Below are 27,639 nucleotides of genomic sequence, written 5' to 3'. Positions count from 1 at the left end.
GGATGTCCGCTAATTAATTAAATGGCGCCCAACCCTGCTGGATTCTCCTGCAGATCTCTTTCTGCTGGTGTATTTTGTCAAATGATAGAAAAATTATGTCCAAGATACAAGTATTGCTTGACCACCTCTAGTGTTTCGTTCCCAATCTTAATGATTGAAATCGATTTACCGGGGATGTTCGTCAAACCCCAGGGTCTTGGACATATTTATCTTAAGTCCTATTTTCAAAGAAGCATGGTGTAATAGGCAATTCAATCATGCTTTGAACATCATCCAGGGTTTCGGCAAACAACAGGTCATTTAGAATCGCCTAAATTACTATCGAGCAATTGTCATATGTAGATGCTATTTATTCGTACTTTCATCTCGGTATTTCCTTTTATGATATATAACACAAAACTGACTCTTATATAAACAATTTTTCAATTTGGAAAATCACTCAATTATATTGTTACTTACTGAAAGGCGACTTGCAAGGGGTACCATATCTTTAGCACAGAATACTTAAGTAGGCCTAAATGCTTAGGTAAGATATACATAACACTACACACAGATATTAACTCGAATTGCTTCTTAGAGCACTCTTGATACGTATTCACATAACATAACGTATCGACGCGGTCGGAATTCGTTTATATTTAGTAACTTTTAGGGCTACTCCTTAAGGAGCCTAAGCCTAACACAAGAAAACGCATATAGTCCGAGCGCAGTATGAAACATACAAGGGTGGATCCGCGGGCATAGCAAGTGTTTAACAGTATAACAAGGAACGAAACAGATAACTTATGACATTCCTTATCGAATCGTAAATAGGTTTAAATCATTTAAACGACACAAGTTCACAAACATGCACACATCGAGATCGAAGTTTACATGGCAGCATGGGTAAGATAGAACATAGAACTCAAGAGATATACTGCTCAATTGCTGCTATTATAATGACGTGCTTGATTCAAAGGTGTTCTGTGGCTTTCAGGGTTCCGTAGTCAACATTCGCTATGTATAGACGCACATGGCGAATGTTGACTACGGAACCCTTAAAGGTACGGCTGCGGCTTAACCCAGAGACCCAAACATTTTAAATAAACTGTATGACAGGACGTTCGCGGCAAGAACGGTCTAGTTACCAAAAAAATAGATACATAATATATGTACCAGCAATACCAGCATATACAGTAGGTACTAAGCTAATGCCAATGATTTTGGAGTCTGGTGTGAATCGAGTTAGGGTACCCATTCTTCGTAAGTTTGTAACAAGTGTGGCTACGCAACGTCACACTAAGCATGTCCCGTCTCTCTTCTTACCTTTCGAACATCGAACATCATAAAACAATTTAACTAAATTCTTAGTGTATATCCATTTAGATAGGTATCAAGGTTTAGTTCCATCCGCGCCGCACCGCACCGCTTTGCGTTCGCGTCTTCGTGTTTCAGTAACGTTTAGACATTTACACATTCCTGATTCAAGAGAGGAAGCGGTCTGAATACCTAGTTACTTATTAGGTACTACAATTATAAGAAACAGTATGAGCCTTACGGCTACCTCTTACCCCTTTAAGATTGTCATGTGACGTCATATGTAAATGACCTCAGCTGGACGCATATAACTGAATATTGTCTAATGAACAAAGATAAACTCTCTCGTGTTAATTATCGAATGTCCGGTCGTTAAGCAGGACGTCACACGCCGCACGCAATAATGAAAAAAGTAGAATTACATTCAATTAACTAACGACTTACTCCAACATCATGCGGGACTAAATGTGTGCTTCCTTGACAAAACAATTCTCAAGTAACTACATATAACGCACATACATACATTCGCATATAACAATAACTAAAAGAGCAATAAGGATCTGGGGCACGGTAGTGGCGGGGACCAAGACGCACAAAGTGAAGCGCAAGGTAAAACTACCTACCTTTTCTCGAAGCACTTCGACGTTTTTTTGAACCCTCATAACTTGGGTTCGATTATAACAGATAAACAAAATTCTCGGGATATGATGTCAATAGTTGCATAGCTGAGGGCTACTTTATATTTTAATCATATCTAAAAAAAAGACGATTTCATCACAGACTCACTTACTCACTTACTGATGATCATCAAAACCATAAGGGTACTTCCTGAAGTCCTAACTAACTGCTTTGGCTCAGCGATCCAAAAAGAATCTTGGCCTCCGAAACGAGAGAACGCCACCTGTCCCGATCCAGCGCGGTTTCCTGCCATAAATTGGCATTCAGCCGACGTAGGTCCGCCTCCACGACATCAGTCCTAGGAAGCTGAAATTTGGTATGGTTTGGCATTGCTACACAAACAACAAAAAAATTCAAAAACTTTAAATTTTTGCCCCTAGGAAGTGAAAAGGGGGGTGGAATTTTGTATGGAAAATCAATAACGGCTGAACCGATTTAGTTGAAATTGGGTACTTATGTAGATATTTTTTGTTATGGGGTAGGATATAGAATATTTTTCAACTCTAGAATTACCCCATAAAGGTGAAAAGGGGGAGAAAAAGGAAGTTAGAGAGAAAAGGGGTTGAAGTTTGTATGGGAAATCATTAAAAAAGCAGATTGTATAAAAGAGGATACGTATTTCAGAATTTTTAATAGTAAATGGTGATTTACGGGGTAGGTTGGGTTGGGGGTGCCCAACCCTTTAGGAGATGAAAGATTATCATAAGCAACTTACAAAAAGAAGTGAAATACCATCAAAAACATTTTTATGTAAAATGTTGCCAAGACGAAACCATAAGATTCGCACTGTCAAAAAGTTATCAGATGTCTTGTAGAGCCAAGCTTCTAACTCTACAAGCCCTAACTCCACAAACTCTACACCTTAGTCAAACTATGTGGCTTTGCCGTTTCGTTACTACAAGAAGTATTGTATAATAAAAAATAACGAAATAGTGAATAAATCTTTTCACCTTACGCCCATGTCACGGTAGTAAAACGGCCAAGCCATATATTTTGACTAAGGTGTAGAGTTTGTGAAGTCAGGGCTTGTAGAGTTAGAAACATGGCTCTACAAGAACTACTACATTTTACATAAAACTGATTTTGATGGGCTATAATTACAAAAATAATTAAATATGCAAAAGTGAGAGATTCATCTCGTAACCGAAGTTTAAAATGTTTTATTGTATACGAGTAGGTTGACGCTATGAGCTGATCGTATAATCAGACCGATCGTAAAGTTCCTGTGTAATGTTTTGACGGTAGTCACATTAAACCCATATACAAGTAAGATAGGTTTGTTAGGTTGCTTCACGTGCCCAAAGGGCAAGCTGTCTAGAAATAAGACTTCCACTATGCGGGTCTCAGTCGACTCAGGGAACGAGATATGATTCAGTCAAATTATTTTTTTCCCAAAATAAGGTATAATACTTCATTCGTTTCAAGCTGGATATAATTTGTTAGTCTTCCCCATACATTAGAACATCACTTGACCGAATCAATAATGATTTTCACGATATACCTAGGAGTTTCATGATCTGCCTGATTTTACGATCGGCCGACGATATGGATTAAACGAACGCCAATGATAGAGGACTTAAAGAGCCGCCCATTTTAGCCACATGCGAAAATGAATCCCTTTGTAGAAATCATCGAATTTTGTCTCCACGCTTGATTACTGTCATAGGTACTTACCTGATTAATTTGTAGTAAATTCTGGTATCCTGCATGCTCTATTTACACTCATACTTTTAAAATAATCAAGTTACTAAAGTATGGCTAGCTTAACGAAGTTCACATAACATAATATTAATGATTTCTACGAACATACATTTTCGTTGAAATCCTCTGTCATTTGCTTTTGTTTGATCCATACTGGTGGAGGCAACACTGTGCACTGTGTTTAACCTATATTTTAGTCATACGCTTATGACACATTCGGAAATACAATGACAGTGGCCTTTAGCAAATTTTTTAACCTAATTAACCAAAGGGCAATAGTAGATAAGTTCCGAAAAACGCGACAATTAAGTGTTAGGTCGCAGCTTTTGCTGTATCTGAGGATTCTGCGGCATTGGCACGCGCTCACGCGCAACGTCAGTTCCAAGTCTCTGCAACATTGTAGTTGCACTGCTATTTATCAGCGCAAGTGTTGTACAAAAAAATGACCGACTTTATTTCCATCATTGCACTGAAGTTATCCACTGAGATTGTAAATTAGTATTCGAAGCAGAATTTGTATGGAAATTAAACTCTCTCAAATTTTCCACTACTTTTGCCTGTGCTAGCAGCTTAATCAAATGACCTTTAAGGAAACTGAATTTTAAGACAAATGTTTGTATTGTACGTATAATAGATACATACTTATCGTACAAGAGAGGAGCTCAATGTTTGTAGCAAGTACCTAATCAAAGAGGTCGAAATTAAACGATAGGAGTAACTCTAGCGTGTTAGGCTCTGCAATTAACGACATGACATGACACTAAAATACCTACGCCCGGTTCATTCCAATAGTGCTCATATTAAAAAAAACATTTTATAACAGTATCAATTAATTTATAACTAGTCATTTCCATACACGCTTGACAAGTGCTACAAAACTCTGTTGCCTACACGTAAAATACTAATTCAGTAGGTGTCTGGATATTAAACGAAATTCAAACCGTCCGACAGCCGAACACACACGAAGTGCAAAGCGAACCATTATGGTAAAATAAAATAAGCGTTCTGCTCAAAGTTAACTGAAGAGCATTGAAGATTAATCTTCATAAATAATAACAGGTGCGTTACAACGGAATTTGACCTGAGGTGAGGGGTCCAGCGCTCGCGCCGCGAGTACCCACGAGTGCCCGCGCTGACCTATTCGCGCCCACGACCTTTAGGGAAGGGCTACTTGCAAGCCATTCGCCCCACGCAACATCTAAATGATTACGAAACGTTTTGTGGAATCTAAGTTTTACTTCGTATTCTGTGAATAGGTACTTTAACTTCTCTATTGTTCAAACTTAAAAGTCTGATAAAATATATGTTATATTATAGCTTATTAATCGAAATTATTAGTCGGCAGGGGTATTATTAGTCAAAAATTGGAGGCGTGTCGGTTCAAGAAGTTATGAAATATATATATGAAATCGTGGAAAAATATTGGCCCATGTATTTTTTTATATGGACTGTTAACCTGTTGAGGTTGAGTTGAGGTGTCCTTTCCTGCCACATCTTCCCTGTATGAAAAATGTTCTAATTGAAATTGAAAAAAAAACGTTCAACAGTGATTTAATCTCTGTTGGATTGTTAATAGCATTCATAGGACACTAGCGTCTTTTGTAAGTCTGCGTCTAGTCAGCGCTATGAAAAATTGCGTCGAATAGCAGCCAAAGAGGTGGAAAAATATTTGAAGAATATGTTTTCTTCAAATATTGATTTGTTCCACATAGGACGGATTGTTTGCAAATGCAACCCCTAAAGGAATTTGACGACTTCTACTAGGATGAATCACAATCGGTGGCTAGTTCCTGACTTTTATATTAAAATGAATATGTCAATAAAATAAATATAACAAAAAATTCAGAGTTCTATATACGTAAATATTACGTACGTATATACGTAAATTTGAAGAATACATAACCTATAAAAACCTAAAAATTAAGATATCTACAGTCGACGTCAAATATATGTTTACATTTGTAATTTTATTACAAAAGTAAGGTGCAAAAATGTAAACATATGACGAACCTTTTACGTCAACTGTAGGTACAAATAAAAGTTAGTGAGGAAAATGAAAAAAGAATTAAATAAAAAAAACATGAGGGTTTTGGTTGTGATATTAATTTTAATTATGCAACTCTGCCTTGAACAAATGAAAATGAAAAATGAAAATGAAAAACTTTATTGGTAACAATTGTTACAGGTCGGTATTACATATAGGTGTGTTACCTTATTAATTATTAAAATTATCAGTATATGAATCATTAACAATGAGAATATAATCAATATAATATAAATGTCAAGCTGTTATAAGCATTAAATTATTAAATCACAAGTGGAATGTCAAAAAACTCGCTATAATCATAAAACATCTTTCCAAGAAGCCACTTTTTTAGTTTAGATCTGAATCCTTCAGTGGAAGTTGCATTTCTAATAAAATCGGGTAATCGATTGTAGACTGAAGGACCGAGGCAATAGACCGACACACTCAATGGTCCTAGGCCATTGGGACTGTTTTAACGTATGTACATGCGTGAGGGCAAAAAATGCCTACTTATACTATGTAATATAATTATACGATCCATTACTTTCATTTAGTTAAATACCGGGTGTTTCCTGTAATACGAGCAAATAATTAAACCATATATTGTACTCCTAAAACGATATAACTTTGGAATAACAACTTTTAAAAATTATGAAATTTTTAGATTTTAACTTTTTCATACAAATTTAATATTATTTTCAATGTACGCTGACATCAGTGTGTTTGACGTTGCTTGTCACGCTTTAAACATAACAAAATTCGCAATACATTGCGTCTTAAAATGAACTTCAATGTGTAATAATAATCAAAACATAAGTTATTTTTAAAAGTTGCTGAACAAATGTTAGTGAGTTTGAGAAGTACAGTCTACAGTTTAATTTATTGCTCCTGTTACAGGAAACACCCGGTATAACTTTAATCTTAAGTTTTAATATAAAAATTTAAATGTAATATGATCCTAAGTTGGTCGAAATAAATGAATTTATTATTATTATTACTGTGAATTGTGTACTTTTGCGACTTATAGGTAACCAAACGTCACGAGCATCTTGCTGTTTTCAAATGATTTGGCAACGTCGCGCGGTAATGTGTGTTATTTTCGGGGATATACTGGTAATGTGTGTGTTAATTATTTTCTATATACGAAACCTAGGAGAAAATATGTCAAAAGCGCTGTATTAAATTCGTACAAGCAGATCCCTTAAAATTATCTGACTGAATTACTCTAGTGGCTAATAGTGGGCCGTTACACTTAAGTATACCTATAAAAAAAAACCCTGGAACTCGACTAATCTGAACGGATTTAAAAGGTTTATAAAAAAAACTCTTTTGGGATGCCTATCTCAAAAAGTACTTTTTCCCCAATTAGATCTCGAAGTTCATAATAGAATACCCCTCTTTATTTCATGGTTCGGTAATTTATATTTTTACCTGACACCTACATGAGAAGGTACAGCTAGAAATTGATAAATCAGTCTGTTGTATATTCTACAATAGTTATTTAAATACGCGACCACAATATGTGTACATATTGTGTATCACCAATACAATGTATTGATCAGCGTAAGAACCTTTCTCAAAAATAATATATAGGTATCGACGGCAGGAGGGCATTATATTAGTGTCCAAAAGATGATCTCCAACCACGATCATCAATCATGATGATCACGATAAGGAGAGTTTCGAACTTCAACCTACTGCACTAACACCCATTGATACCATAATATGCTACCATATGATACCACATAATATGATACCACAAGTCTGCGCACTTTGATTGGACAACGTCTCTTTTGAATAATAGATTTCAGTAGCATCCGTTTTAAAAAAGACAAGGTCGCATGCAAAATAAACCCCATACTCAAAAATTTACAAGAATCTAGTAATAATATAATATATAAACCAAGCAACAAATAAAATATTTTATTTAATATTTTGGATTGGTTTGTATTATGACTGAAATGATCCATTACCGTAACTTATTATGATGTTGTGTAAGTAGGTATTTTGTACACAAAATCGTCCGAGCTACACATTACTTTCTACTGACGATGAAACAATTCCCTAACACAGGATGTCAGTCAGCAAATATGTCAGATTTAAATAATTAGCTCCGTTCATTAACTTACCTATAAGCCTAATGCAGATTTTGATCAAACGCATGCGAATATTGATAGTGGACAAGCATTATCCTTGGCGTGCATTTTATAAAAAGTATGAACTCAGCACAAAAGAGGAGCTTGTGGCAGCATCTAAGGACTGAGTCAGGTCAGGACCTTTTCGTGTATGACACACGACTTTGTATGGTGAACTACGAATAAAAATATCGAATTACGCTACCAATATCGTTGTAACCTTATAGGCGGGAATAAAGGTGTGGTCACACGACACTGCAACCGCAACGAGGTCGCCGCGCGAAGGTACCCGTATTTCTGCTATTCGCGCCAGGCCGAGACAGAGCGGCGCGGCGCTATGCCGTGTCGCGGACGAGCCCAACGTGCCGTTCATAAATACCTCTATGCAATTTTAATACGCGCATGTAACACCTCTGGAGTTGCAGGCGTCCATAGACTAAGGGGACTGCTTACCATCAGGCGGGCCGTATGCTTGTTTGCCACCGACGTAGTGTAAAAATAATAATAAAAAAATGCAAAGAATCAATGAGTTCTTTGAAAAAACAAAAGTACGCATTTTAGGAGTAACTTTAATATTTATATGTTATTGCAAAAAAAAATACTTTTTAAGATACTTTTTAGATCTATGTTAGTGTTTTTTTTCTATCGAGCAAAAGTCAAGAAATGAATCCAATTGATGAAGTTACTAGAGATAGGCCTCAAGATTGCGAATCAAATTTTAGGCAACCCATTTGTGTTTAAAAAGCGTTACGATTTTACAAAAACTCTGCTGGCTGAACCTACCGCACCTTAATTAATCGGTAATTACAGTCTGTAATGTTTTAATAGATAGTCTCTCAGGGTTTACTATTAATAACATGCCCCCAGGCCCAGTTATAATGAATAAACGATCGGCTCGTCTGTAAGTAGGTAAACAGAGGGGCCGGCAGACTGTGAGGCGGCTGCGCCCACGCATGTACGAGTTCGGTTGCTCTTCGTCCCACACACGCAATATTCTGAATGGCTCCTTGTACTACGAATGAACAGGCAAGCATTGCGGACTTACGTAATAACTTCGAGTACTATCCCTGTATTACCACTCGTCGCTGACCTGCGTGCACGTCTTGAATGCTGCCCGAACCTAGCGCACTTGCATAAAACGAGCCGTACTCGCAATTTTGCCAGGACCCGCTTCACACAATAGAACCATCAGATAGATTGCGCAAGGAATTATCAGCTAAAATTATGTACGTGGGCGTTTCTATTTAAAGTTGCACCTTCATTTTTTGTGTTAAAATATTGGGAATTTCTATATTACTTCTAGGTACCTAATACAGTAACGAAATAAGATGTTCGTTGTTATTCACAAACGTTTCTAAGAAATACTATTCAAAGGATTTTGATTTACTGATAAAATTTATTTTGATCAGAATTATAGTAAGACAAATGAGTAATTAAAATGATTATGATTGGACTGCCTGCAGATAAGCAAAGCAATAGCATTATTAAAATAAATAAAGGTAAATAAAATAAAACTACAAGATCTACCAGTTTTCACAGTTACTGCAACGAGTAGACAGTTAAGAAAAGGTGTCTAATACTCGTAATAATCCGTCCTTGCTACGGTCGTGAACTCTTTGTCTGGTCAAGTAGGTAGGGTTGCTGACAATAGGTAAGCACTTTAAGCAGCCGTGTCCTTTTATGCCGATTAAAAAGCAACAAAACCCATTGTCAAAAGACTTGGATATTTCAATGTAAAATAATATCCTGTTCTAAACACTAACTTTTCGCATCATGTGTTCTTTCGATTCGCATACAGAACCGTGCGTATAACCTTGGACTAATAATACTACGGACGTAGTTTTGGTAATACACAACTAGGATTCCATCATCCACCAATTTCCTTGTACTTACGTGCAACACACACACATTGACAATCTGCCGTCATTCGGATCGAGACGCCATTGGAGTGAATTGTAGAAAGAAAAAAATAAAATATGCAGGCATGCTTGGTTAAATGTAAAATTATTCCAATCAGAAGAAAAATAGAGACGGTATAACTTTTCATAAGTAAGTTAATAGTTTATTACGTTATAGTGCGTAAAATCACGATATTTCATACAAAACAGGAGTGTGACCAGTAAGTTCAATAGGGTAATTTCTAATTTCCCGACAATAAGGGTAACTGAAGTCCTTATTCAATCATTATGTATATAGAGACTAATTAGGTAAATGGCTAAATTATTGTTCCTGCATTAAAAAAAGACGTGAATATGGTAATTTCCCTCAAATAAGGAGATTAAAGAAGCTTTAATGACTAATGGTTCCTATATTTACTGTTTGCATATACTTAATCTTAATTGAGAATTGATGTACAATACCTACTTAATAAGCAAAAAATGCTTATATGTAGTACCACAAAAATATTTTGCTATTGTATAAGTAACGGTTGACCAGGCATTAAACTATTATAAGTACAATGTAGTCCAGCGGTTGTCATTTCTATAAATACTTAAGAAGTTACGACATTACTCCTTTCTCTACTTTTAGAGGGAGGACAAATACCGAAAGAAACTAACCTATTTCCACCCAAGAAGAAGGTTGTATGAGCTGATGTGGTTTTTATGTATGTTCACTGTAGGGATAGCTTGTGTATTGTCAGCATTCCGCGCGCCTACGGAAACTAACACATGGCTTGCTCTTTAGTTGTCCCGGTCGTGAAAGTAGCAATATGCGTTCCTAACTAAGTACCTCTGCTTTCTTATTTCATCATTAGGTATGGCATCTTTTTCGAACATTGTTTATCAGTTTTCCGATTCTGTGACATTATTTTTTATTTTAAACCAGATACGTTTCAAGTTTAATGTAAACATTTAAACATAAACCCGACCAAATATGATTTCAATGGTAAATATTATTATATTACAGTACATATGGTGCTACTTTCCCGCACTAATGCGGAAATAAGCATTTTCCGTGCCTATGTCAAAAATTTAAAATACTATATGTACTGTAAAACACAGAATAGGTGATTCGCAAATCGTGGCGATTTATAACACTCCCTTTGGTCATATTTTAATTTATCACCCTCGTTGCGAATTTCGCACTTTTCGCACTTAACTATTAAATAATGTTTGCATAAAGTAATTATGCAACATTACGCACTATCTAGACCTATAAAATCAAGTGCATATTTATTGTCGAACATAAAATAGTGCTGTTTTGTTATTTAAAAATAATTATTTCACCAACGGGGAGATTTTGCGTTACATGGTATCACTCGCCTACACACACCCTTTCAACCATCCGCCATTGCAGTGTCACAGTTTGTCATAAGTCAAATTCTCTCTGTCTATCTTAACTCTGTATAACTTCAAGAGTTCGATGGGAACTTTATAAGTACGAGTAAGTACTACAAGAGTTTCTCAAGGAAGGAGAAATCAATCGGGGAAGCAATATGTCGACACCGCAGGTGCACAGCAGCCCTGGCGCGACATGAATCTGTTTCGTAATAAACCGAGCTTCAAGCTCCGTGCAATATGCACTTTAGTTTGATTAAATGTATTTCAGTCGACATATTTCATTCAATTTATTCAAAAATATATAAGATAAAATTTTCATTTCTTATTGCAGTTACATATGATTAAAGCAAGATTAACGAGGCTATATCTTTTTGTGTTATATGAAATAAACCGTAAAAAAGTGTAGCTCGTAGATAAGGTAAGACGAAACGCTCGACCCACATGGCTCCACTTTCATCTTCGAGCGGAAGTCGTTATTTGCGCGATGCGCCTGTAGGTATACGGCGCGTGCGTGCGAGACCATTTTCTGCTATTAGGGCCCATCCAGCAGTCGTAGGCGGTGCCCTTCGCCCACATCCTGACCCGGAAGGGAAAGCACGAGCGGATTTATGATCGCTCATTCCGAGTATAAATTTACAAGCCAAATAGACACTTAACAGAGCGGTGATAAATTGTCGACACGTGCTCCTTGACACGAAAAGCACTTGCGAATAGGTAAATGTTGTACTTAGATTAGTAACTGCGATTCGGACGGCTTATTGTTAGTAAAATGCAACATGTCTTTAGGATAAACATGTATTGGGACTGGTTTCGCGATTAGTCGTAAACTTTCCAACTGTAGGCAAGTATAAAATATGGTTGCGGCAAATGGCTACCTGTTTTTTATTGATATATGTATATCTTAGCTTAAAAATAAAATTAATATAATAAATAAATATATATTGCAGTTACCGAGTGACAAAAAATGATTTATTGGCTTTAAAGTCATTATCCAATAAGGTCCATTTGCTCAATTCTTTATTTAAAGTGTATCTAATCGGCCAACTTCCTAGCAAGGTGGGCGCCCTAATGACGGGCCCAGCGAGATACCGAGGACGACAGCCGGATGAGCGATCAGTCGCACCCCAAATTCCAGCGAGGACACTTCCATCTACATCGGTCGCTGTGCGGCGCGGACAGTCCGGCGTGATTCGCTTAAATGGTCGACGTCCGCCGGCCCACGTGCGCCCACGTCACGGCCTAATACGAAATTTAGAACAAATCTTGCAAGACGCTGTACAGTGTAACGTAGTGAAGTTTAGAGACGATTGCCGACAACGTCGACATCCTGGTATTGATTTACGGTCCACGGGGCTGATGTAACTTAAAAATTTACACTTTGCGGTTATGATTTTCTAATTTTTTTTTATTCAGTACCTAGAATCCACCATTTATGACAGTAAAAGTAACCTTAACTCATAATAAATATTACATTGTTAACCAAGGGATGAACCCCGAGTTAAACAGTACTTTTCATTTCGAATACAGGGAAAGTAAATTACAGAATTACGTGTAGGTATTCGACAAAACTTGACTATGTATATGCTTTTCTTGAGGATAATACAATTAACAATTTAGCTACCTAAGGAGTTAATTATCAGAATGGAAATTACACAACAAATCCATTTAGTAATGAAAATTCATTGCTAATCGTAAAAAAAGTACATACTTGGAAAGTAAAACGGCCTAGGGCCGAAAAGGATCATTCTCATCCTGCCTCATAGATAAATAAATATTTAATGATCCACTTTCAGATCATGACAGATAAAAAAGTATTAGATGTAATCCACACCCGCAAACGTCAAATTACTCTTTCTAATTCTGAATTAGTTTATGAAGCCCACCTTCAATATAGTCGTTACGCTTATTAACACTCGTAACCAGGCAGTTGTTCCTAATTTTATCTGGATACCCACTTTTACCCAGTCGTGAGTCAGGCATTAGGCATTGGGCCTGTGTCGGCAGCATTCCTCGTGTAATATTGCATCACTGCGTGTCTACATACAGCTAAATGCGCGTTCAACGCACCGCAGACTTAGCTTTTTTGAAGGCCGCAACACATCAGATACTATGCAGCCCGCCTGCGCTCTCAGCGCGCCGCGTAAACACTGACGTGCACGTCTCAATCTCGCAATTTCGAGACCTCGCGAGAACTCGGACGAATTTTCGAGATTCAATCTCGTTGACAGGAAATCTCGATTTTGCTGCTATTGTGTGACGATAAAAGCATCGTGGCGCGCTCTGTGCGGAATAATAGGGCGAAGTTATTATATCCACAATTATTTATTTTTCATCACACTTGCTCGAAAAAGATCTTCTTTCATGCAGGTATACTGAAGTACAAAGTAATGTATTGTTCCCGTGGGAGGTATGGATTATGGAAAAAGCTACAACTCCCGAGGGAATTTATCTCAAGTAGGTATAAATGAGTTTTACTAAAATAGTGACGTTTGTTTAATTTAATAGCCGATAAATATAATTACAGATTTTCTATCGTGGCTGAATGCTGAATAGATCTGTTCCTTCGATGCCAAACCTGTCAAGAATGACAATATGGTGGATGAATGTTTGAAATGTCACCATATTTAAGGATTATATCGCTTTAATATTCTTCGCAAGTGTGATGAAAGACATTGTATTGTGTGTAACTCCGGGGGACTTTTACTCGCTTACCCTAAATTTTTGTAAGTAAAAAAAATTTTTAACTCTTTATTTCAAATCCATTTAGAATTTTACAAACTAAATTCTTTATTATTATTTAGATTTTAATTAAGTTAAGAGTGTAATTTTGTTTTTTAAGCTTAATTTTTCTTACATCTACGAAAAATCTTATACAAGATGATCTCGAAACGCCAATCTTATTGAGAGATTGCATACCCGATATGCACACGCTACTTTTAAATACCTTATAATAGGTATGGAAATCACATCGGCCTATCGAGATGGACCTGTGCGGCACACACAGGTGTGGCCCGGCCTTTAGATTTACTGATAGGACATTTCGAACATACTGTAGGGCTAAGATGGTCGGCTCTTTATCGTTTGTCACCATGCCTGTCACGTTCTAACAAGTATGTAAGCGCGAAAGTGACGGGCATAGTGATAAGCGATAAAAATGGAACCATGCTGCCACTGCTGTGCGATCGTGATCGTGAAATTGATGTAAGTATGCGATTCTTTTCGACTACTCGCCTTTGATTTGGAGCGATCGAACCTCAAAATTTGGCTCCGTCCAACTATTGATTTCAATTGATTATGTTAACACGTTGTAACAAAAATACGATACTCGCCCTCTCGGATGATACTTTACTTCACTTACCAATCTACTTTCAACCAGCAGTGGCAGCATGGTTCCATTTTTATCGCTTATCACTATGCCCGTCACTTTCGCGCTTACATACTTGTTAGAACGTGACAGGCATGGTGACAAACGATAAAGAGCCGACCATCTTAGCCCTACAGGCTTATACACAGGCAACACACGAAAACTAGATTATATTTGAAAGGGGCAGACTGGAGTCTAGCAAAACCTAAAAATTGACTCAATAGAAAAAAAAATACGTTTTTTTATACTACAACGGTGGCAATCAAGCATACGGCCCGCCTGATGGTAAGTAGTCTCCGTAGCCTATGTACGTCTGCAACTCCAGAGGAGTTACATGCGCGTTGTCGACCTTAAACCTGCCCCCACCCCTCTTCGTTGAGCTCTGGCAGCCTAAATAAAGTCTAATTTTCGTTCGTGACCCAGCATACTCGTACCAAAGCAATATAATTTTAGTATAAAATAGCTAGTGATATAGCCGAGGAATTTGAGAAGCAAAATTTTAAACAGGAGTATACTTTCAGAATTATTGAGTTTAAACCCGCGCGACCACTTAATCCTCCGTCGCAGTTTCGCGTGGCGCGCCATATCTTTTGTTCCTTTCTAATTTCCTGACTTTGCGGGACGTAAAGGCTCTTAACTAAGTAATATAATGCAATAGTCGCAATAAGCTAATCCTTCAAATCCTTTGTTACAGTAACACGCTCAGTATTCGCGGGTAACATCTATGGTTAAATATTTAAGGAGTTTAACCGCTCGAGTTGCAAATTATCAGCTTAACCTGACATGGCGTACCTGCCTATTTGCATATAGAAGTAGGTTATTTACTTGCCTACAGGATAGACATCCTTCATACGTATTGTGTAAAAAATATACTACCAAACTATTTTTAACATAGTTCACAAATCCACGTGATCGTATTATTTCATATGTAAGGTACCGTCAAATGCTTTTCAATAAATGGAATTTTCTACGAAAACCGGTATACATATTTTACTTCTTATAACAGTAAAAATTACATCATTTGCCTGGCAACCTATTTTAATTTAATATTTTTGTGTGGCATCGCGGATAGTTTTGAACGCAGTCGCTATTAATGTGTGCAATGCAGCCACGTGTTTTTATGGGGACTCCAATACTTTTGAAATTACTCTGAAAATACTAAAGATAGTTTCTTGCAGATTATTTATATGGTAAGTAATACTTATGTTCTTTTCGTTGCTTTATCTACATATGTATGTTTGCTTGTAAATGTATAGCTAGTACGACAATAGGCAATATTGTTATCACGTCAGCAGCCCGAACAAGGGTAATTTGCTGCTTAAAATAGTGCACAAAATCGCATTTTGCTCATTGAGTGAGACAAAATACCATTCAAATGACCTTTATATTCGAATGGCATTTCAACGTGCGGGGCCTAATACAAGTTCGAAGTATTTGGATTCTATTGTCTTTGTCCCTTTCACGTCATTAGCAAAAAGAAAGAGACTAAAAAAGTGCATACGTAATTCAACGGTATATTAACGGTTTATAATAGACCCCCGAAATAAGTCAGACCGCATCGTTCCAAAACACCCTACGAGTCTTCATTCGTAATAATTAATTAATGAAATAAAATTTTCAAATTTGATAAAAACACCTTATTATGCAATTTTATTATGCAATCAAAACAATGAACTTATACAAATTTACGCAATTGTTACGCAGTAAATAATTCTAATTAAGTAACTACTTTTAACGATCTCTACTATAATTGACAAATAGTAGTATCCGCAATTCGGACCGTATCTTACAAAAAAAAGTTGTCGATTGAACTGTCAATTGATGTTCGTTACTTAATTCATTATTTTATTGAAATTTCTCTAGTTTTGTTTTATTGCGGTAATTAAACTTAATTGTTAGAATACCTTCAGAAAACATGAGTAAAATAATGATGAAGACGGATTACATTTTTTCAGGTTGTATTTTTTTATGGCTAACTGACGTGAAAAATGTCGTGTACTTCACGAGATCAAAGTTATTTACATCTCGTGCGTTTTTGTGTCCCTTACTACGCTCAAGATTCAAAATTAATTTGACGTGTTTTTAATTTGACGCATTGCATGTGTTCTGACCCTCACGGACGCACGCGTATAGCACATCTAGTTGATCCTACCTTCTATGCATCGCTATAAGCCCGACACCACTACCCTCTCTATACGCTGTTTGTATGAAGAAAAATAAAAATACCTGCAAAGAGGCATGTTTTTTAAGAACGAAGTCGCGAGCATTTTTTGATTCAATTGCATCGTTTTATACACGTAAATATAATTATAAGGTTCTATACAATACGTTTCTTACGAATTGGCACCTTTTTTTTTAAAAGAGAGTGATGAACTGAAACTCAATACATTGTAAATAATTCTAATCTCTTCGACAGCCGTGGATATTTTTGACCGAAGCGTAATCGTAAGGTCTACGTTTTGACTCGGCCAATCTGCTTTCGTATGTCCGGATGTTCTCCTCTACAGGTCGCAATTCTCAACCGAATCGCGTGAAATTTTATGACCATATTTTATTGTCGATCCAGTTTTTGGAAATTTTTCAAAATGGCGGATTATAGTTAGTCGCGCCTAAACAAATAGCCGTATCGATATCATAAGAGTTTCTTCCTTGTGAGACATGTTTACTGAGTGATTTGCGAAAAATTCAGATATTTTAGAATGCTGGTTTAGGGGGTATTTAGATATTTAGATTTTACTCGAGAATTAGTAGCCTTATTTGACCATGTCACATATAACCATTCGTGGCTCAGTTGGAATACGCTAGGCTTTGTAATGGCGAGGTGCGGGGTTCCATCCCCGAACAAAGAATTCTTTTTTTTTTTCACTTTTATTTCCTATTTTTGATTGACTAATTTTGTAGTAGGAAGAGAGAGGTCCAGAGAGGTCCCTGGATCTATCCCCGGAATTGTAACTTTTTGTAATTTTATTTTGTATTTAAAGTTTGTATTGTTGATTGATCAAGCTTAGCGCGTTCGTATCAGTTTTTTGTCTAAAGTTTTTTTTCAGCCGTTAAAGTTCAAGGAGACGGACAGTTGCGCAGGTGAAAGCGGGTGCGATGTGTGGGGGTCCATGTTCAGATTTTTTTGGACTTTGATTCATTTATCAACTTTGGCTTATCTATAGATTAGTTGTAGATCGGAATATTGATATTATTTTAGGAACAGAATTTTAAATGTAAATGTTTGTTAGATTGCTTTAATTACCAAAATGAATATCACAGGTAAAAGAGGGAAACAGTTTACTAGCATTTTTCCCCAGCCCCTTCCGGGGTTGCAATGTTTCAAGATGGCTGTCGCGGCAGAAAGTTACGGTACGGCACGAGGCATTATTTTAGATAATTTTGGTGTATATAAACTAATAACAGTCGGCGATGAAAAAGTGGCGCCATCTAATAGATCAAAGGCCAAATCAAAGGTATAGCGACATCGTTGCGAGTGATGGCACCATAACCTTTAGGTTGTTCCCGGTAAGATGGCGCCGCTTTTTGATATTTAACAAATTGAACACATATCAGTGAAATAATAAGGATCAAAGTCAAATAGCGTTCGAAAAGTTTTAATAATGTTTTGAAAGATAAGGCAATAAATGTACATGACTACAAAGTTTTCTTTGACAATACACATCTATTTCAAATTCTCTTTGCTGTTAGTCACCAGCAGGTTTTTTAATTTTTCAAATTTATCGCAGCTGGCAGTATTGTCGCGCTGCAATACTGCTACAGTAGTTGACTAATATTCAGTCAACGGCAGTAATGTAGTTGGCAGTAATGTCGAGCTACAACTACTGCGGCAGTAGTGCAGCTGCGGTCGGAAATCCGAACGTTATCTTTACGTGTGGACCACACTGCAGAGCTGAACCAGCGAGATGGCCATGCGATTGTGATGGCTCCTCTACACGATAGCCTAGCGCTGGACCAGCGAGATGGCCATGCGAATGTTGAGAGCACGCATTATGGAATGGGCCACGTGTAGATGCGTACGCACCATCGCTGGCACCTTTGATGTGCAGATGAAAAACCGACACTGTGGCCATCCCGCCGCGCCATAAGCCATCCGACACCACTATCCTGTATACACGCTGGCCCATCTTAGTGGGCCTACTGGCCCATCGTGTAGAGCAGCCATTACATTGCCTAGAGTAGTGGTCGACCTTGGGTATCTTGCTGAAGGTTATTTATTTATACGTTGCGCTTTCTCGGGTTCAATTTCGCCTCGCTAAAAATTGGACTATGAAACTCCTATTGCAACTCGAGGACTTTGAGGAGGAAAAAATACTGAAATCAAACAAACCGACGCGCACGATGAAGCGTCTCGGTTACAGCTTACAGGCCAATTTCGAACGTACACTGACATCAGAATACACAAATGATATATGAACCATTTTATTTAGTTATCATGCGTCTCGCTTGCGTCTGAACATGTACGGACTCCGTAGATTACGAGCGAAATGCATGATAACTGAATGACATCTTTTAGATGTTTATGACATCAGTGTACTTTCGAATTGGCCTGTTAGGCAAACATTGTTTCGTATGTCCATCTGATCTACTCTACAGGTCGCATTTCTAAACCGATTTCCGTGAAATTTGGATGGGTTCAATAATAGTTGGTTCAAAAATATAAAGTTATGAAAATTCCTTTTCCATGCGGGTTTTTTTATTCCAATATACGTGACAATTTTGCTAGGGATACCCCTAGCAAAATTTAGAGCATTAAACATCATTTAGAGGTTGCTATATATAAAACAATTCTGCTACTTATATAAAATTGTATGAAAATAAATTTAGCCATCGATAATTCTGCTTTGGAAATGTCTTCTTATACGTTTTATTTATGAGTTATAAGTATGTTAAAAATATTCCTTTCTATTTTTTTTTACTTTTTGGTTACTTTGTATTTTTTTAATTGTATGAGGATATTGCAAATCACAAAATCATAGCGAGTACATGGACCACTAAATCATTTGCAAATGAGTTCAAATTATTCCATAATTTAAATAAAGGGAGCCTTGTGAAGATAAAATCTATTCCACTTTTTTTCTACATAGAAAGTAAAGTTGGACCACCCTATTCGATAATTATGTATTTTTGTCAATTTAGTTTGTATAAATACTTCTAAATAGGGCACCCTACCAAGGGCGCAAAATTTTGATAGGTATTTTAAATTTTTAGCTTTAGTTATTTTAATTGTAGTTACATTTAGTTTAATATTCATGTAGAGCCATACATTTATTCACTTTTAAGCTATTATGCTCGAGGTCTAAAGCTCACAGAGCTACTAGTATATGGCGCACCAAAAATTATTTCATCCTTGTTCATTACTAGCGCACAAGGATATTTTTTATAGAAATAACTTAGTATTTAGTTTAAAAATCATAAAATTAAACATATTAGGGTTAACCTAATATCAAATAGTTAACACTAAAAAAAGAAAAGTGAGCAAGCAGGAAATCCTTTCTCTTATTGATTGGTACTTGCCAATGATAATAAAAAATAAGTTATTTTAAATTGGCAGCAAGCAAGATGTTAGGTGTTGCTAATGAACTTACCCGTGCGATAGCCCGCGTTGGAGAGGTAGGTGGCGAAGGTCTTGGTCTCGTGCTTGGCCTGCCACATGGGCGACGAGCAGTTGTCGTTGTTGGTGTACACGTTGTGGTTGTGCACGTACACGCCGGTCAGCAGCGAGCTCCTGCCCCAAAACAACACTATCTTATCATTTCTATCATATTCAATAGGTCCCTAGATCATTATTAAACAATAATTCCAAATTTGATAATGGAGTATACATGCAGATATAGTATATTTACATACTATTTTATTATTTCTTCGATTTTCTGTCCGAAGATCGTGGGTTCGAATTCTGGGTCGTACAGTCACCTTTAAAAATATGTTACTCTTCGAAGGCCGCAAAAATATGTGACACGCTCTTATGGATCTACAAATAAAATCATAGATATTTTTGCAGCCTTCGTTGTTTCCACATATTATTGCAGGTGAAGACTGTACCAATGGGTATACGGAACTTATGTTCGGAATATTATTCAATATTTATCAATCGCTTTTTGGTGAAGGAAAACGTGAGAAAACCGGACTAATGTCAATAAGGCCTATTTAGTTTCCGCTCAGAGTTGGAAGGTCAGATGTAGATGAAAATAACTGTGTCCCTCGCCCCTCTAACTTTTGAACCATAGGGTCCATGGGTCCAAAAAATATGAAATAAATCGTGAAATAAAAGCTTAATAATTCAATAACAACTATAGCGGACATGGTCGTTTAAGCCATTTTTGAGTTATCGTAAAAAGTCTTTCCTTCTTAATAAAAAGGCGTACAAAGCTCCGCGAAGGATTTTGCTGTAATGTAGATAATATTTATTTACGAATAGCCCCCGTTTAGCCTATTATGATAATCAGGGTAACTACGCAACCCTATACTGAGCATGGCCCGACATGCTCTTGGCCGGCTTTTTATTTGCTGTTGATTGATCATTATCTGCAGTTATGGTAAACATATCTACATATTATGTAGATCAGCGTTCAGTAGCACGATATAATTTATGCCCGAGTTGTTAGCAAACTAATCGCATGTTTACCAACTTGATTTTTCTATCAGATATTTCTTGATACGTCATTTATAAATTATAAAACAATTGACAAACATCAGAAACAATTAATAAACACTGCATTAAGATGTTTGACTGATAGGTAAGTCAAATACTTCTGTTTTCGAACTATCAAAACGATAACATGCGATTTTATAAATGATGAACTACATACCCGCATAGGGCCAATAGGTCATAGAATACATATTAGACGAGGTCACTAATAAATAATAATTCATCGAGAAGTCAAACTCAAACCTAAATACGTAAGATAAAACTTGACCGGCCGCGTAAGAGCTCGGAGGGGCTTCCGCAACGAGATGGAAAGAGAACATTATTTTACATTGTCTGGTAGCAGGACGAAAGTATCATTGATTTTAGTCTCTTTTAGTACAGTCTGTAAACCTCGGGTCTGTTGAAGCTGTCATCATGCACAGTTAAATATCAAAAAAGTTCTTTCGATAGAAAATCTAACAAAAAAGTGGCATATTGTCCACGAAAAAGTAGCTAGGTCGTACGTGTGCTAGGGTATTACCTGGAGGGGCAGCACATAGGCGTAGTGGTGTAAGCATGACGAAACTCGGCGCCCGCGCTCCTGATGGCCTTCATGGTCCGCGGCATGAAGTTTAGACTGCCCAGCTCCACGTCCTGGTCGTCCGTCAGCACCATGATAATGTTGGGCTTGCGCTCCCGCGGCTGCGGGAACGGAATGTACCCGCCGCTCTGCCACTTGTTGCTCACCCTCCCCTTGGCTCGAGTGCTGTTGTCTTTAAGCGGTACTTGATGATTCCTTTCTTGCATTTTATTTTGGCTAAGAGGCTTCTTTGATCCAAAAGATTTGTCCATATTATTATTTTTATTCAGTTGCTTGTCGGCTTTACGCGGTTTTTCCTCTTTTTTCTGAAAAAGGTCGGTGGTTTTGTTAGATGCTGCCTCGTCAGAGGAATGCGCATCTGGCCCTTTCCTTCTGTCTCTCCTAACATCATACTCGCGGTCCCAGGCCCTGCGCCTGTGGCCTCGGAATTTTGAACTGTTTCTATGCCTCAAGTTTCGCCTTTCGGGCAGATCCGTGAGGGTTCCATTAAACGTGGTTCTGTTGCGGTTGTTCTCTCTATTGCGTATTTCTCGCGCTCTAGCCGTTTCCTCGTCTTCGAAAGAATCTCTGGTCGCTGATATAAAAATAAAATTCCAGGTTAAGAGAAGAGGGATGATATTTAAGTTCATGATGTTGTCTTAGATATATCAAGAGTAAGATTCTTTGTTAGGTTACGTAGCCAAAAACTGGAATTGTAAGGTTCATGTCGTTAATATGGGCATCGCCTGGCAGACTATTTTTGCAAATTGCTCGGTCATTTTTATCGCCACCTATAACAATAATTAAACATTCAGGTATAATTAGCTATAGCTATGGGTCAACTATTACAAATTCAGATCTAGATAAGTAAATAACTAACATTTTTTTTTTTCACTTCTCATGCACTGAAGCGGGTTGAAATTGATACGTTTCGGACCTAGGAAAATTTACTTCCAAGTACATCCCAAAATACACTTCTTCAGAATAGTCCGAACGACTTCGAACGTGCCCGCAATTCTTGAATCCGCGGGCATGGCGAAAGAGACAACATGCAACCCGACGGGGCTACATTGGTATCATGGAAACTGGGTAGGGCTCTGGTGTGGTACGCAACGTGCGTAGATCCCATCGCACAGTCCTATATATCTCAAGCACCGCAAATACTCATCCTTACTTAAGGACTGCAAGTTTGCGGCGCTAGCATAGAGACACTGGGCCCCTGGTCAGCCGACATGTAGGCAAGGAATTTATTTGAGGAGTTTTATAATTTATTTGTATATAAAGGTTAGTTTTTTAAATTTAGTCTTACGTTATTATTTTGTCTCATGTTAATCGTGTAAGTTAGTTATATATAGACATCTCTGACTTGCTCAGGTTTATTCAAAAAACATTGAAAGTAGGTAAATTTTTTTTATTTTATATTTTTGACGATTAGCAATTAAAGTTTAAATAGACTATCGAAAATAGACTAGTTTATAAAATGAGACAAAACCTAGTAGGAATAAATTTGATTATCTATCACTGGCAAAACCGTAAGTAATACGTTGGTTAATTTACTGTCAACTCACCCTCAGAAACAACACGTTCATTGTTTCTATCAGAATATCTCTTAAAAAAATATTTTCTAAGTGCTGTTGACTTTATGGTGGTGTAAAACAGTGTAGGTATGTAACACTTAATGTGTTCACTAACCTCACTTTTTCTTCGACCGTTTGACATTCATATGTGTTCATTTTTAGGGTTCCGTACCCAAAGGGTCAAACGGGACCCTATTACTGAGACTCCGCTGTCCGTCCATCCGTCCGTCTGTCACCAGGCTGTATCTCATGAACTGTTATAGTTAGCCAGTTGAAATTTCTACAGATTATGTATTTCTGTTGCCGCTATAACAACAAATACTAAAAACACACACAAAAGGCCAAAAGGAACGTTTTACATACAGTTGGCCATATTTTCCGAAGGTATCAGGGTGTGATGGCCATAACAATGATTTTACCTACTTTTTTTTTTTGTAAAATTTTTGATCGTAGTTTAGCATCCATGAACAACGCGAAGTTAACTGAACAGTAAGTACCGACGCCCAGTCAACGGTTCCATGAATTCTTTCGATGGGCCATCACTCCCTTATGGCCACTACCCCGGAATTACTCTATAATTTATGTTTTTTGCACGTGAACATAAAATCCGTCTATTTTTCTCTCGATTGACAGTAACGATCCTTTCAGGTACCTCAATTGTCCAATAAAAGTTACCTACCATAAGAAATAGGTGCCTACTGCAAGTTTGTACTTAGTATATGTTATACCTTTAAACGAGCAATTCTTGTATATATATATGTATATATATTTCTGTGATCTCGGAAACGGCTCTAACGATTTCGCTGAAATTTGGTATATGGGGGTTTTTGGGGGTATACAATCGATCTAGATTAGTCTTATGTTTGGGAAAACGCGTGTTTTCGAGTTTTCATGCGTTTTTCTTTCGACGCAGAATATGGTCGCTAATTTCGTATTGCCGGCCACTGTCCGTCTGGTCCAGCGGGTTAAGACGCGGACTGCTAAACGAGTGTTACGGGTTCGAATCTCGCCCGGAGACTAGCTTTTTTTTTATATGTTCAAGTTTATATATAGTTTTTTAATTTTTATTGTTAAAGACAAGTTTAATTTAGTAAAAAAATGTAGTTAAGATTATCACCTATACACCACCATATTACAATAAATAGTTATAACCGAGCAAAGCTCGGTCGCCCAGGTACTTATTTATTAAGCCAGCAGCGGTATCATGATCTCATTTTTGGTATTCTCACCTACGGGGTTAAAAAAGACACCTGATTTATTATAAAAGAGAACATGTTAGGTGTCATGTATCGAACAGGAATCGAACGTTACTTTATAGCCTTAGGAGAATGTGGGCTGCAGAGCAGGTTAAACAATTACTATTAGGTACCCACTACCCACCTCCTGAGTACTTGCCTACTTACTTTATACACCCACAACCCACAATACACTTACAACTTGAAACGGTTGAGCTTGTTAGTAAAACGTATAAAAATCTCCTTATTTTAAGCAAATTTTCCCAAGAATGAAGAGTGCACCAACAAAAAGTGGTTTAGCAGTTTGGCACTGCCACAGTTGATTGAAAGACAATCCATCTAGATAGTCAAATCTTACATACGTACTCAAACCATAAGTACGAAAAAGTGTTTCGTTCGTCGGCAGTCAATATAAGGGCATTTAACGATCCTCAACCAGAGCATCATTCACCGGTGGCTTTTAACAGAATTGCTCCGACCGGAGTAATGGCCAGTTTGGAAATAAATAGCGCTTCACCCTGCGAGCTGCGACTACCGCTAATAAATTTCAAACACAAATCGAAATGGTCCTTGAAAAGCCGCACATATTTTCTCAAGGCCTCTTGTTACATTAAAGTTTGACTTCTGATTGATATGCATATAATTATATAGTATATTAGCATTCGTAATAGGTAAATACATGGCATCGTAAACGTAAACTAAAGGCGATTGGAACCGGGCGTTTTTATCGACTAAATAAACATTGTACAAGACGCGATCTCAGTAGCCACAAAACGGTTCTACTTAAATGAGTATAGGTAAAAAACTTAAGTAAGTCACCTGTACCCCTAGTGTAAATTTAATCGACATCATAACGTGACGAACGCGTTTGTGTTAAGTCTCATTTTGTATAGGATTTTGAGTTTCCAAAACGTCCCGCTTGGCGCGCTCTTTCTAAATCCAATACAAAATGAGACTAAACGCAAACGCGTACGTCACGTTTCGAAATCGAATTTATTTACACTAGGGGTACTGTTGTATGTAGTTGTGACGTGTTCGAATAGACAATACATGTTTAAAAGACACGCACAAACAAAACAAATGTCTATTCGAACACGTCACAACTACATACAACAGGTGACTTACTTAAGTTTTTTACCTATAATAATATATACTGGTAATAGGTTGCATATTTGCCTGCCCCACAGAATAAATAATAGTAAGGTAGAAGTACTAGTGCTCGATGCTGCACTAGTACTCGACATGGGCACTGTATGTCAAAGTGACAGGGATTAAGTTCGAATACAGAAAAATCTTCGTTGTTCTAATTTAACCTATATTTCCATGAAATAAAGTACCCATGTCAGTGACTAGTGCAGCGTCGAGCACTAGAACTTCTACCTTACTACCGTACAGAAATGACACTTCCTACAAAACCGAAGTTTGACAGCGATTCAGGGACGAATTATGCTGCCCCTTTCTAATGTGTGGCACTATTCCTTTCGATTTCGGGTTATCAAAATTCTAGTCATTATCTTTCTGTGGTCGTGCTCGTATATGGACGTCAAGTTGGCCAACCCTAATAATTTCTCGGAGCAATGCTGAGCCAAACAGAGCCGAGAAAAGCCGAAACGAGGAGTGTCGCCCCACTGCCTGCCCTATTCTTTATCATACCTATTCGAGCGTCGCTGTTATATTTCTTAGCCATGGAAGATATCTACAATCAGTAATAACTTATAAGAATACTTATTTTTCAAAAATATATCAGCGTAGTAATTTTGAATAATCTTAATTTGGCGGCACACCATAGGGGTGAAGCGAAAAAAAAATTACACCCCCACTTTACATGTAGGGGAGGTACAAACCCTAAAAAATATTTAGATTTTATTTTACGACTTTATTGGATTGATTGATTTATATATTCATACCACAGCTTTCTAGCACTAACGATGGCTGAGCAAAGCCTCGTACAAATGGACAGACGGACATGGCGAAGTTACAAGGAGGATAGTTGACTACAGAACCCTAATTAAAAACCGCAAGAACTCTACATATATGCGTATAGTTGTCACGTCTCTCTTTCCATCGACAGTAGGTACAAACAAAATACTTATATCATAAACCGGACCGGATGTAATTGTAATGTTACCTAATGTACGAAATTGACAACGGCTTCAGTTAGTAATAGGGTTGTTTCCAATTTTTTGAAACGCTTGTATTACGTTCTATATTACCTAAAAGTTGCTCTAAAATTCAACTTTTATACTAAAAACGGCTTAAAATATGTTAAATTAACAAAATATATTTTGACAGATGCTTTCGCGCCCAAAACGCTCTTTGAAAATTGTGTGACGTCACAGTTTACGGTTTGACAAATAACTACATACACACGTAGAAGATACGAACTGTCAACTGACATTTGTCATTTGTTGTTTATCGCCTAACTGTCAACAGTGTCAATCCGAGAGTTGTGACGTCATTAGAATCTTCAATAACGTTTCGAGTTTGGTCACGTGACGTGTGCCAAAAGATATTTTAAATTCAATATTTACAAAAATATGGTCATTACAGGACCCCTAAAAGTAGTTTAACATGTTCTTATAATCCAAAAGAATTTATTGGGATACAATTCTGCCCTAAGATTTGTAGATGGAAACAACCGTATTACATTTTTATTTAAGATAAGTAGTACATGGTTTTAAACATTGTGTAAGCCGGCCGATGTTTATCGATAGACACGCGCCAGGCTACAGTCGTCGATGGCCGTCATCGATCGTGTCAGTGCCCCTATCAATTACCCTCCGCACTCCAGCGCCGATATAAATCACGATCAGTGCAATTGTTCGCGGCACCAAACAGTCCGCGACCACGACGAGACACTACACCACTACATCCTACCTACAAAAATATATACTATAAGTACTAACTTGTGACCGTATTTTTAAGTTCCAATAAAGTCATCGGTACGAGTCGGGGTTTGAACCCGCAACCTAAGTTATGGATTTTTTCTATGTGAATAAGTATATGTGACATTATCTATGAAAAGCGACCTTATTGTCGATGGCGCTTATGCCGCACTGCGTAGCGCGGCGTTGTTTATAATATGGGAGCATCGTTGATAATGGCGTAAGCGCCACCGACAATAAGGTCCCTTTT

The 27,639-nt window shown here is 37.4% G+C and overlaps 1 protein-coding gene across 3 annotated transcripts in view; it reads right to left on the bottom strand.

Annotated features, from left to right (window-relative positions):
* LOC133519929 (extracellular sulfatase SULF-1 homolog) overlaps nt 1–27,639 on the bottom strand; it is a 104,581-nt gene that overhangs the window by 37,253 nt on the left and 39,689 nt on the right. For all 3 annotated transcript variants that reach the window (XM_061854143.1, XM_061854151.1, XM_061854158.1), the window contains exons 2-3: nt 21,654–22,483; nt 20,070–20,209 (exon numbers count right to left, since the gene is read on the bottom strand). In XM_061854143.1, the coding sequence (XP_061710127.1) occupies nt 20,070–20,209; nt 21,654–22,342 (829 nt within the window). In that variant the 5' untranslated portion in view covers nt 22,343–22,483. The remainder of the gene's footprint in view (nt 1–20,069; nt 20,210–21,653; nt 22,484–27,639) is intronic.

This window comes from Cydia pomonella, chromosome 1, assembly GCF_033807575.1.
Source record: "Cydia pomonella isolate Wapato2018A chromosome 1, ilCydPomo1, whole genome shotgun sequence".
NCBI classification, from domain to species: domain Eukaryota; kingdom Metazoa; phylum Arthropoda; class Insecta; order Lepidoptera; family Tortricidae; genus Cydia; species Cydia pomonella.
The sequence above is the reverse complement of the archived record's forward strand: the minus strand, read 5'-3'. Positions and strand labels throughout refer to the sequence as shown.